At 42.1% G+C, this 12,419-nt stretch overlaps 2 protein-coding genes across 16 annotated transcripts in view; one reads left to right on the top strand and one right to left on the bottom strand.

The window, feature by feature from the left end:
• Nucleotides 1–924: 924 nt before the first annotated feature.
• On the top strand, nt 925–4,554 carry Smim4 (small integral membrane protein 4). The gene is made up of 2 exons (XM_035452584.1): nt 925–1,318; nt 4,450–4,554. Exons 1-2 carry the CDS (start codon nt 1,168–1,170, stop codon nt 4,536–4,538), a joined length of 240 nt encoding a protein of 79 aa, XP_035308475.1. The 5' UTR covers nt 925–1,167; the 3' UTR covers nt 4,539–4,554.
• Nucleotides 4,555–9,096: 4,542 nt separating this feature from the next.
• Nucleotides 9,097–12,419, bottom strand: part of Pbrm1 (polybromo 1) — a 95,663-nt gene continuing 92,340 nt past the window's right edge. For 13 of the 15 annotated variants that reach the window (XM_027389542.2, XM_027389543.2, XM_035452572.1 and 10 more), the window contains one exon: nt 9,097–11,939. In XM_027389542.2, the coding sequence (XP_027245343.1) occupies nt 11,767–11,939 (173 nt within the window). In that variant the 3' untranslated portion in view covers nt 9,097–11,766. The remainder of the gene's footprint in view (nt 11,940–12,419) is intronic. The other 2 variants (XM_035452575.1, XM_035452577.1) reach the window with 1 other exon arrangement.

Consider the following 12,419-nt stretch of genomic DNA (forward strand, 5'->3'; position numbering starts at 1 on the left):
CTATTCAAGCGCTGTAGCAGTGAAATTCTTTTCTGCTTGAAACCACTCCACCTACTTTTTTCTTAGCCTGCAGGTGTACACCAGGACAGATTTGGTCCAGTTGGCCTTGTTGGTGATGAGCTGTCCAACTGAGTACACGATGGCTCTTGGGTTTAAAGTGGTGTCTAATGTGTGCATTTATAGCTCTCCTGTACCTAGGCAGATGATCTGGTGTGGCAATCCTGGGCTGGGTACTAGTAGTTATGGATGCCAAAGGGTGGGCTCATGGCTGGCTGAGTCCTTGCAGGTCACAGTGACCAAGGTGGGTTGTGGAGACTTGGTCACATGTGAATCTCTTCCAGGTGGATGGATGCTCTACATTTTCCAGTCCTCAGAACCAAAAGAAATGGCAACAAGTGCTGGGGACTCGGGGATTTGCTGTGTGTGGTTTCTTTCCGGCCTGCCCTACAGCGCTGGTGTACAGGGCATATAATAGGCTGCTCTTAGTTTGTTTATCCAGGACCCTTTCCTGGATCCCACAGTCTGTCATTTAATGCTCATTCAGCATAGATTTAAGTTATTTTTAGAATAGTTTGTCAGGGACAATTATACTTTTTGTTTTGATAAAGTTCAGTTTTCAAAAATGCATATCGAATTTTGTTATTTTAGAAGCCAAGTCCAACAGGTCACATCCCAGAAATAAAAGGAAGGCGTCACGTAACTGCATTTTAGATTGTCTTCTTCAAGGAGGGTCGCCACCTCGCTCAGAGTATTACAAAAAAAGATGGCGATGGCAGAGTAGGGGGCGCGGCAATCAACTCCTAGCCCCAGCAGCTGAGGCAGGTTGAGGGTGGGGCGGGCCACGCCACGTTGGAGACTCCGCCCCCTGAGGTTGCTCCGCCTCCAGAGCCTAGGCGCCTGCGCAGGCTTCCTCAGGCTCACAGAGCACGCGTGCCCCAACAGCACACTGATTGGGGAGACTGAGCGTCCCGCCACACTCTGATTGGCGGAGCTACCTTGCTCTGAGGTCTGTCAGCTTCTGCGACCAAATTCTCGCGGCCCGGTAGTGTCGCAGTAGCTGGGTCTCTCAGTCCGTGGGTCACAGCTGGACCAGCAGGGCTGTTCCTACTTCCTCCAGGAGTAATAGTTCGCTTGGTTCAGCCCGTACCCCACTTCGAGGCCTCGGTCATGTTCTCCAGGGCCCAGGTGAGGCGAGCTCTGCAGTGGGTGCCCGGGAAGCAGCGATTCGGCATCTACAGGTTCCTGCCCTTCTTTTTTGTCCTGGGAGGAACAATGGAGTGGATCATGATTAAAGTGCGCGTGGGCCAGGAGACCTTCTGTAAGTGGGGGTGCAGCAGCCTCCGTTTCTCCTGTAGGTACGCGATTACAGGCCGCTGATTCCACTCAGCTGCAGAGCTACTTTCCTTTAGTCCGAAGGACAAGTGCTCTTACTCTTTTGGCAGTTCTCGTGCAGCACGGACTGGGGGCCCTCGGGGCTCTTGCATTTTGCTCATATTGGCACCCAGTCCTCCAACCCCGGCACTTTAAAAGGGCACGTGCCTCCACTCAGACTGTTGTCCTTTGTAACCTGTCCTTGGCCCTGCCTGTGGTGACGCTAAGCCTAAGGAACAGGATTGCTCACATGCGGAAGAGGGACCAATTCTGAGGACTCAGAAATTCCGGTTAAGTCACCTGCCCATTGAGGTCTTTCAACCCAAACTCTGGAGGACGCTAGCTTGCCTGGTTTATCTGATTATCACCTTTATAGGCAGTCAGTACTGTGTCTTTGGCCCAGAACTGAAAAGAATGGCATCTCTGTGGACTGCCTTTCGCACTGCTAGTTCCCTTTATGATTTCTCCCAACCCCTGGGCTTTCTGTTTTGCCTCTTATGTAACTTTATCACTTGAGAATTGCCAATTCAAAAATTTTAAGTTGTTACGTCAAAGTCTTCATTGATTTCTTTCTACTCTGATAAAGGGCCAGTGCTGGCCTGGGAGCCATTCTCTTGCCTCAGCCATGTGCTAGGATTACAGGCATGGACCACCACTCGGTATTTAATGACCATACATGATGATCTAGTGAAGAAGGCAAAGGATTCTCCATTTCAGAAGCTCATGGGAATAAGACTGGGTGTAGCTTGGTGGTAGAGTACTTACTTGACTCACATAGGCCCAAGATCAGTTTCCACCCTGTTTCCCCCATTAAGCATGCAATGAGGAGTGTGAGTAGTTCAAGAATCCTGCTTGGGTACCTCATTGGATCAGGTGTGGGAAGGCTTTTGGGAAAAGCTAGGCATTTAGGACTGTCAACCAGACGGGGAAGATCTATGAAATGGACTTCATGGCAGTGGTAAGGGAAACCTGGAAGCCTTTGTGTATGCTGTTTGAAGGATTTCAGCAGGGTTAAGTGACAGGTGACATGGATAGAAGGGTAGCGCCATAAAAGAACTGAACAATAAGAATATATCTTAATGATTGAAAGGGTTCTTTTTGGAGAGATTGGTAGAAACACAGGCCATGTATGTTGGCCAGATTTGAGATGGTCTATTCTAAGGGGCAAAAGGAATGCCAGGAAGTGGGTGGGGCTGAGGCACCCTAGAGGTAATGCTGAGCATGGTAACTGAGATGGGGCATGGAGACTTCTCAAGGAACAGCTGAGGCTGTTCTCAAGGGAAGCTTAAGGTGCAGAACATAGGCAGGCTGATCCTGGGTGCCATTGAGGACATGATGCGATGGAGGACAGTTTGGGCCAGACTTCTGGATTTGCAGGCCTTTCAGCTAAACTGTGATGGAAGCGTCAGATATATTTAAGGTGACTTGGAGTGGTCAGAAGGAACACTTGAAGACAGCTGATAAGGAAATACAACTGTGAGGGGGAGGTGACCATCTGCTTAGGAGAGGCTGAAGGACATGCAAATGCTGACGAAAGTAGGTGCTGGAAATAGGCTGTACCTCACTTGGTACTTGTTTTGGCATGCAGGAAATTTTGGATTCAATCTTCAAGGAAAGTGTGTGTGTGGGAAGGAGTGGGGGGTTGGGGGCTGGAAGACTGCACTTTAGAAATACTAGTGCCCAGTGGGATCAGTCTTAAAAATTAGCCAGAGTTCTTTTATTCTTTTTTTGTTTTTTTCAAGACAGGGTTTCTCTGTGTAGCTTTGGAGCCTGTCCTGGAACTTGCTCTGGAGACCAGGCTGGTTTTGAACTCACAGAGATCTGCTTGTCTCTGCCTCTCAAGTGCTGGGATTAAAGGCGTGCACCACCAATGCCTGGCTTTTCTCTGAGAAAGAAGGGAGTGGTTTTAGTCATTCAGGGCTGAGGAACGGGCTTTCAGCCATGTTAATGGAATCAGTTAGGGGTACCTCAAGCAGCATGAATTGAAAAGTGAGGCAGTTGGAGCAATCTCTGGTTGGGGTTTTGGAGGGCTGTCCAGAAGTTAAGATAGTGAGTAGAATGTGAAGGAACTTCAGTTGGTTTGGCAGGGAGAGAGGGAGACAAAGGCCAAAGGACCAGGAGGAGGTGGTGGTGAGTTCAAGGACAGGGAAGCTAGGAGTGGAACAGCAGAAGTTGTAGTCTGAGCAGACTTATTTCCATGGAACACTAATAGGAGATATAAAGAGGCCAAAGGGCTGGCACCTCACCCCAAGAATATGGGTGCTAAAAAGGCACAGATGAAGAGACAATAACTCTGAGCTGGTGGCCAGTGTTACCAGTGATGGAGTGAGAGAGAAGACGGCAGTCAAATAACAAGCCCCAAAAAGAGGACTTTAAAAAGGAACATGTTTTTTACCTGAGGGTAGAAAATTAGTCTGGAAAAACAGCCGTTGAGGACAAGGAACATTACTTTCCTCCTTACTCAGGTTTTGGGACCCTGGAAAGGAAGCAGAAGAGAGCCCTGGGGGCAAGGGAAATTTGGAGAACAGAAAGATATGCCAGGACATGATTCTGGGACATGAGTCAGTCTCTGGAAACACTGATATTTTTACTCTTTTGTTATCTGAGACTCAACATAGCACTCATTCATCTTATTTTCTGTTAAATTGTTTATTTGCCACTAAGTTACACAATATTAAGATTCAGGCAGTCAAGACAGACTACTGGTTGACTTACTGCCATGGGGCTGTTTCTAAACCCTACTGATCTTTAGTTGCTGTGCTGGAAATTGCACTCAGGGCTTTCCATATGCTAGACAAACACTCTGCCATGGAGAAAGACTCCTAGTCTCTTTTTAAAAATTACTCAGTTTCGCCGGGCATTGGTGGTACATGCCTTTAATCCCAGCACTCGGGAGGCAGAGGCAGGCGGATCTCTGTGAGTTCGAGGCCAGCCTGGTCTCCAGAGCGAGTGCCAGGATAGGCTCCAAGGAGCTACACAGAGAAACCCTGTATCGGGAAAAAAAAAAACAAAAAAACAAAAAACAGAAAAAAAAAAACAAAAAACAACTCAGTTTCTTAAAATTTTTGTTTGATACAGATGACGTCTACCGTAGAAAAGCTTCAGAAAGACAGTATCAGAGAAGGCTGGAAGATACATCAGAGACCCATCTTCATAAAATAAAGTAAATATGAATTTTCAGTATTGATTTCAGCCATTTTGTGTTTTCATAGTCTCACTTTTGCCCAGGCTGGCCTTAAACTCAAGCAAATCCCTGCCTCTGCTTCCTTAGGTCCATTAAAAATATACTCTTTCAAGGGGGCTAGAGAGTGCAGCTAAGAAAACTGATTGCAAAAAGCCAGGCGGTGGTGGCGCACGCCTTTAGTCCCAGCACTCGGGAGGCAGAGGCAGGTGGATCTCTGTGAGTTTGAGACCAGCCTGGTCTACAAGAGCTAGTAACAGGACAGCCTCCAAAAGCCACAGAGAAACCCTGTCTCGAAAAACCAAAAAAAAAAAAAAAAAAAAAACTGGCTGCGTTTCTAGAGGGCCTGGGCTCAATTCCCAGTACTCACTTGGCAGCTGACAACCATTTGTAATCCCACACCCTCTTCTGGCCTTTGTGGACACTGAACACTTACTGAACACTGAACACGGTACACAGATACGCATGCAGGAAAAACTTTTTAATGAATAGTAATTTTTTAGCAACTTCATCTTAGGCAATCAGAAAGAACTGCCTTTACAAATAATTCGCACAGTTCTACAGTTTCTACTTGACTATATCTCTAGTCACTATTTTCCTAAAAACTCAACTTGTGTGTTTCATTCATAAAATATTTAAGCTATTCAAAGATTAACCAAGATGTTTTACAGTGCAGTCTGGATTATTTGTGAAGCTTTTTAAAGAAAAGTTTATTTTTTAATTACCTGTATTTGTGTGTATGTGAGTGCAGGTCAGAAGCATCGGATTCCCTGGAGTTGTGAACTACCTTGTGAATGCTGGGAATCACGTAGGTCCTCTGGATGAGCAGAATGTGCTCTTAACCACCAAGCTATCTCTCTAGTCCCCACCTTCTGTTTCTTTTTGGTGGAATTACAGTGAAAGCATGTCCTTTCTTATTTTCAAAATCACCTTACTTAGGGTAACTACACAGGTCACATTTCTGTCCTTTTCCAACTTGTAAGCTTTTGCTAGAGTAGGGGGGATTTCTTAGTGGTTGCAGATTGCTTAGCTAGCACTCTAGTGCAGGGCTGCACACCCACTAAAGATGCAAAGCTAGCATTCAATTGAGTTGAGTCAGACAAACGGGCAATCTAACCTCAATATAAGTTTAGATCACTAGTAAAAAAAAATCTCCATGTTTTCAAATAAGTGACCTACAGTCTAAAGAAAAAGCAAACTTCAAAATATTATGAAGAAAGAAGCTGGTGTTTAAAGTCCATGGGGGTTAACAGGTTAATTATCTCTGCCACAAATACTTCTAGGTAGAGGCAGGAGGAACAGTAAGTAGTTCAAGGCTAAGATGGACTACATAAAAACCCTGACTTGAAAAAACAGAACCAGAAAGTCTTAATTTTTTCAGAAACCTTTTCCTAATTTAAGTTTGTCTGCTAATGTTAGGACCAATTCAGTGTAAAATGAAGTCATAACTGTTAAGATTGTGTCAAAGTACTATGAACACAAAGTTCAACTCACTGTTTGTCAACAATACTACTACTACCAGGGAGAGAAATGTATTGCATATAGTCTGCCCACTTGTGTCATTTAGAATGTGAAACTTCAGACACTTTATATCGATTCAGTTGCTATGTAAGAAGTTGTGGTATAATTCTCAATTATTCAGTTATACTTCCAGTTTTAGAAGTTGAAGAGCACAGTTAATGCCAATATAACTGTTAGCCAGCTTCTGTCTGCTACTTCCCTGCTTCCTTCCCCGCCCCTCTATCTCCCGACCAGTTTTATTAAAGAAACTTGAAAATGGCAGGAAAACAACTTGATTTTGATATTTAATGTAAAACATTTTCAGAGCACATTAGTTTGGAAGCTATGAGTAAGAACTCATCTTTGTTAACCAAGGTGCAAATATTTAAGATTTATTTATTATGTATACAGTTTTTCATCTGCATTTATGCCTGCAGGCCAGAAGAGGGCACCAGATCTCATTACAGATGGTTGTGAGCCACCATGTGGTTGCTGGGAATTGAATTCAGGGCCTCTGGAAGAGCAGTCAGTGCTCTTAACCTCTGAGCCATCTCTTCAGTCCCAGGCGCAAATATTAAAAAATAAATAAATAAAAAATTATGTATGTGTAGCTGCATGGTGGTGGCATACGCCTTTCATCCCAGCACTTGGGAGGTAGAGGCAGGAGGATTTTGAGTTAGCGAAGACTACACAGAAAAAATTTGTCTGGAAAAACAAACAAATTGTGTGTATAGCTGGATGGTGGTGGCCAGCTTTAATCGATAGACATATCTCTGAGTTTGAGGACAGCCTGGTCTGCGAATGGAGTTCCAGGACACCAGTGCTGTTACAGAGAAGCCCTGTGTTGGAAACAAACAAAAAAGATTGTGTGTGGGGTGTGTGTGTGTGTGTGTGTGTGTGTGTGTGTGTGTGTGTGTGTGTGTGTGTGTGTGTGTGTGTGTGTGTGTGTGTGTGTGTGTGTGTGTGTGTGTGTGTGTGTGTGTGTGTGTGTGTGTGTGTGTGTGTGTGTGTGTGTGTGTGTGTGTGTGTGTGTGTGTGTGCGCGCGCACATGCCTACAGGTGCCCACAGGGGCCAGAGAACCCCTCAAAGCAGGAATTACACGTAGTTGTGAGCTTCCCATTATGTGCGCTGGGAATCAAACTTGGAACCTCTGGAAGAACAGCAAGCACTCTTAACCTCTGAGCCTTCTTTTCAGCCCCAGGGTGTAAAATATTGTTCAGTTTTTCAAATTATACCACATATCCTAACATAGTCTAGGATTATTTTTTTATTTTTTATTTTTTGGGGGGTGCCTGGGCAGTACTAAAATTATGCCTAGAGCTTTGTGCATGCTGGTCAAGTTTGTCCATCCTTTTACTTTTTTTTTTTTTTTTTTTAAAGACAGGGTCTTAGGCTGTTGAGATGGCTCAGTGGGCAAAGGAGCTTGTACCCAAATTTGATGACCTGAGTTCAATCCCTGGGACTCAACTCCTACAAGTTGTTCAAAGACACACACAATTTAAAGGGGAAAGGGGGGCTAGAGAGATGGCTCAGAAGTTAAGAGCATTGGTTGCTTTTCCAGAGATACTGAGTTCAATTCCCAGCAACCACATGGTGGCTCACAACCATCTGTAATGAGATATGGTGCCCTCTTCTGACTTGCAGATAGAACCCTGTATACATAATAAATATATATATATTTTTAAAGACAGGGTCTTACTAAATTATCCAGGCTGGCCCTGAACCTACAATCTTCCCCCTAAGTAGCTGATTTCAAGGTGTGAGCCACTAGGTCAGATAGATAAAAACTTAGCATTTATTGTAAACCCCCACTGTGGTTGGGGGTGAGGGAGACCACAGAATTTGGGAGCTTCACTTTTCATATAAATGATGGGGAAAGTGCCTACATTGGGCATACAGTAAGTAACAAGGAAGGTTTTTTTTTTTTTTTTTTTAAATCTATCTTACACTTGTTTTGGAAGACTTACTAAATCCTTGATGTTTTACTTAACCACATTAGTCTGTTTTTACGTTTGAGTTTTTCATGATGAGTTTCCTCTCAAGAAAAGTGTGTATATATATATATATATTTTTTTTTTTTTCTTTTTCTTTTTTTTTTCTTCTTGGTTTTTTGAGACAGGGTTTCTCTGTATTGTTTTGGAGGCTGTCCTGGAACTCAATCTATCTATAGACCAGGCTGGCCTCGAACTGACAGAGATCCGCCTGCCTCTGCATCCCGAGTGCTGGGATTAAAGACATGCGCCATCAATGCCCCGCTGAAAAGTATATTCTTGAACCATGGAGTTTTCCAAAGCAACTTTTCTCCTTGTAAAGGAATATCAAAATGTCTTGCCACATATATGAACCATCACCAAGGCATGAATACATTAATACCCCAGACAGGCGAAAGTAATTTACTCAGTGCTGAACTTACAGTCAGCTGACCCAGCATATGCAAATTAAAAGGGAACAAAGACACTTCGAAGTATTTGTCTGTGCAGTGCTAGGGTAGAATGTTAGATATCAGCAAGCCTTCAAACTGCTCATGGACACAGTGATATATCCCTCCCTACGGGCTTAGGACAATCACAGGGCTTTGCAAAGTGGTATTAGGAGAAAACACTTGGCTGATTTCATCATTTTCTACTAAAAGTAGAACACATTTTAAGAACTTGTAAACCTGTTTAAGATTTGTATTATAGTCACAGATAAGCTAATTAAAATGAGTTACTCTGCTTTCTGATGGAGGATGTACTTCCTTTTCTGTCTACCCTCAATAACTTGCTCTTCATTCTTGAAACCTGTGTTTTGTTTCTGCCCATTATGCCAAACCTGAGGACATGGTAAGAATTCTTTGACAACCAGCCTGAGGGATGTGGGGCATATGCCAGGCTGCAACTGGGTAATGCACACTGCATTCCACCCTGACTGGAGGAGCTTTCTTCCTTGAACTGGTAGCCCTATCCTCCTAAGCAAGAAATCAGGGCTTGTACGAGTCGTCTTCATTCTGCTCAGAACATTTGAACACAGCTTTAACAGAACCACCAAACCTGGCTAATCCAAATCACTTTGCAAACTCTTGTTTTTATTTGGATTAAAAAGCTTTGATGAACAAACATATGATACATACACGGTATAGAACCAGTTACCACTTAAACTTCAGATAATGATAGAGTACAGAAAATAGAATAAACCACTCTTTAATCAGGCCTGGAAACCAATGTTCAAGCTGAAAGTTATAACATCAATTTGGGGATTTTACACAAGTGTCCCTCACTCCCACCCCAGTTCAGAAGGAGAAGGCAGATTTAGTAAAACCAAGGTCTTTTAAATCAGTTGGCTGACATTTTAAACCTATAGGTCCCCCAACTCAATATAAACAAAACTCTTCATAGGAACTTACATTTTGAAAACAATTAGGTCATTATATTTCTTAAGCCACATTACTACAGTTCTTAAGTCACGAGAAAGTGTATTGTTTACTTGTACTGCCTTAAGTCAAGCTTTTTCTTTTTTTGAAGATGACTGATCTCAAATCCTATATCCTAAGTAATAACTGGTATTCTCTAAAAGCATGATTCTAAAATAAATAGTATCTTAATGGTTTTAATTAACTAATTAATTGTTTTTTAAACTTCATCAGGGCCTGCTTTAGTGACACCCTGTGCTGGATTTCTACTATAAGGGAACCTGGGCTGGCTCTTGGTTCCTCCAGCACTAATGCACTGGGGAGGAGCCAGCAGGAGGAGTGCTCTGGCTTCTAGTGCCCCTGGTTGCTGACAGTGAAGGGTTTTTAGAGGCTCCTAGGGAGCTGCATCTAAACCTTTAACAAGAGAAATAAAATGAGTTCATGAAATAAATAATTTAACCAAAATGAAGTTTCTGGTTCTTTGGTGTAATTCAAGGGTACCTAAAAAGAAAAGAACCTGATTACATTTCATAGTTCATGATGAGTCAAGGGTCCAAATGACCAGGAATCAAATATTTAATTCAGTTTAGCAATAAGGTACTGGCATAATCTGCAGTACATTTTTTAAAATTTAAAATTCTTTAAAATACTTGATGAAAACTTAGATGTAGTGGTTGACTATTGGCATTAAGTCACAAGGGTTCCTGGATTTAAAGCAGATACCGGGGACTTCTTTGCATTATATACTCTCATGATTTATTAAGCATGGCAATTAAACACGAGTACTGATTCATTATATTTTAAAGGAAAAGATTGTCTTTTGACAATCATTCTCAGTGAACAGTGGCAGCATCAGCATAACACAACCATCCTATTAGAATAAAGCAGGTTTAAAAAACAGACCACCATGTGAAATGCTGCCACCTGAACATCGTACACTGCCTCAGAATGTTTATTCTAGGGCTGTGTTAGAAAGACAGGGTTGCAGTGGCTGAGCATTATAGCACCGCCTTTAATCCCAGCACTTGGGAGGAAGAGGATGGCAGGTGTTGAGTTTGGGGCTATCGTGGTCTACACAATGATTTCCAGTCCAGCCAAAGTACATAGTGGGACCATGTCTCAAAAAAAGAAAAGAAAGAAAGACAAGGTCACCAAGTCCAAGTGTTTGGGATCTGTAATAGTTTGTTTTGTGAACATTTTTAGACCGCTCGGCCATCCTGACAGTACTTGTGAACATTTTCTTAAAGTATAATTCCTTTTCCCATAATCCAAAGCACAAGCTGAATTCAAAAATATTTTAAAAAGTATTACTTCTGGTTGAGAATTCTAACCCTGAAACAAACGAAATACCATAACTGATAACAGAGAAATAAAGAATCCAGAGCATCTGCATATGTAGGCAGTCTACCCTTGCACAGTTACATGCAAGACAAAGCTTGTGTCCATTTAGACTCTTTCTTAGGTAGGGTATTATGCTTAATAAACCACCTCCATATGTACTTCAGTACTTTCTTCAATTTTTTTCAAGGCAACAGATGTAAAGTTTCAAATCATATAACATGAAGGCATAAACAGATCATAAGTACTCAAACTTACCTTCCAAAACTAAATATAAGTCAGATCTGGGCACATGGTCTGCAAAAGTCACTGACAATACAGATGTTAAACTCAGCACAAAGTTATTTTTTTCCTTCAGTTACACTGGCTGTGGATGGATACACAGCACTGACTTTAGATTTCTATAGTGAGCTTCTGTGTTAATACAGCAAATATGTTAAGTCTGTCACACACCTATCGTCTATAAACAACCTTTCACAGCACGTTGCAGATATTTAGGCATGTGAAACATACATATACACTCCTCTAAGATGTAAACTAGGACCAAATTCACATTTCATTGTCAATTTAAACTAATTTGTAAACTCTGTTTTTTTTTTTAAATTTTTTTCTTGTGTGTGTATATATATATATAATATATATATTTATAAAAAAGAAAACCAAACCCCAAGCCAAGCCAAAACCTTTGTTGATTTAAGTCCTTTAACAAGATAAAACTATGACTATGTATATAACCAATTATGAAACTGGTTTTAAACAAAGGAAACGTATGCAAAAAAAAATCTGTGTATTTGATAGTCAACTTAATATAACAAAACCAAATTGAAATAGCTTATTAAAAGTGTCCTTATATAAAAATGGCCTTGTGATGTACAGTAAAATGCAATAAAAATTATCATCCTTTGTTCCTCCCTCCCACCCCCAGTAACTAAAATGGCTACCTTTCCCACAACTCTTTGCTTCTATAGAAGAAACACAGTGATGAGATTAAACATTTTCTAGGTTGTATGCTTGTCGAATGTTAAGAGTGTCTCGAAGCATTAAATCCCGAAGGCGCCAGAGGGCATCTGCCATGGTGGTGTGTGCCCCTTTACTTTTGAGCCAGTGAGAAGGTAGGCGGCTCTCCTGTTCTTTTGACAAATGGACATCCCGTCTTCGAGCTGAAAATGTGATGTATAAACAGAGAGACATTTGAATTTTAAGATGATAAAATGACCCCCAGTTTTAAGGGTTGATGTATTTATTAAAATAATATATATTAAAACTGAATATGTGCTAAAGATTGTAAGTCAGCAAATTTCTTTTATTAGGCACTAATATCTGACCACTGATAAATTATTGTGATACCCCTAATATTAGCAATTGCTTCAATTTTTTTTGGGGGGGGGTTTCGAGACAGGGTTTCTCTGTATTGCTTTGGAGGTTGTCCGGGAGCTTGCTCTATAGATCAGATTGGCCTCGAACTCACAGAGATCCGCCTGCCTCTGCCTCCTGAGTGCTAGGATTAAAGGAGTTCACCACCACCGCCCTGAATAAGGAGCCAGCAGTGGTGGCACACGCCTTTAATCCCAGCGCCGAGGAGGCAGATGCAATTTATCTCTGTGGTCTACAGAGTGAGTTCCAGGACAGGTAGAGTCACT

Source organism: Cricetulus griseus (genome assembly GCF_003668045.3).
Source record: "Cricetulus griseus strain 17A/GY chromosome 1 unlocalized genomic scaffold, alternate assembly CriGri-PICRH-1.0 chr1_1, whole genome shotgun sequence".
Taxonomy (NCBI): Eukaryota; Metazoa; Chordata; class Mammalia; order Rodentia; family Cricetidae; genus Cricetulus; species Cricetulus griseus.

Excerpts from the sequence above, each read along its gene's own strand:
- Smim4 (XM_035452584.1), top strand. The coding sequence starts at position 1,168 with ATGTTCTCCAGGGCCCAGGTGAGGCGAGCTCTGCAGTGGGTGCCCGGG. Across the intron at positions 1,319-4,449 it reads CGTGGGCCAGGAGACCTTCT|ATGACGTCTACCGTAGAAAA; the intron begins GTAAGTGGGGGT and ends TGTTTGATACAG.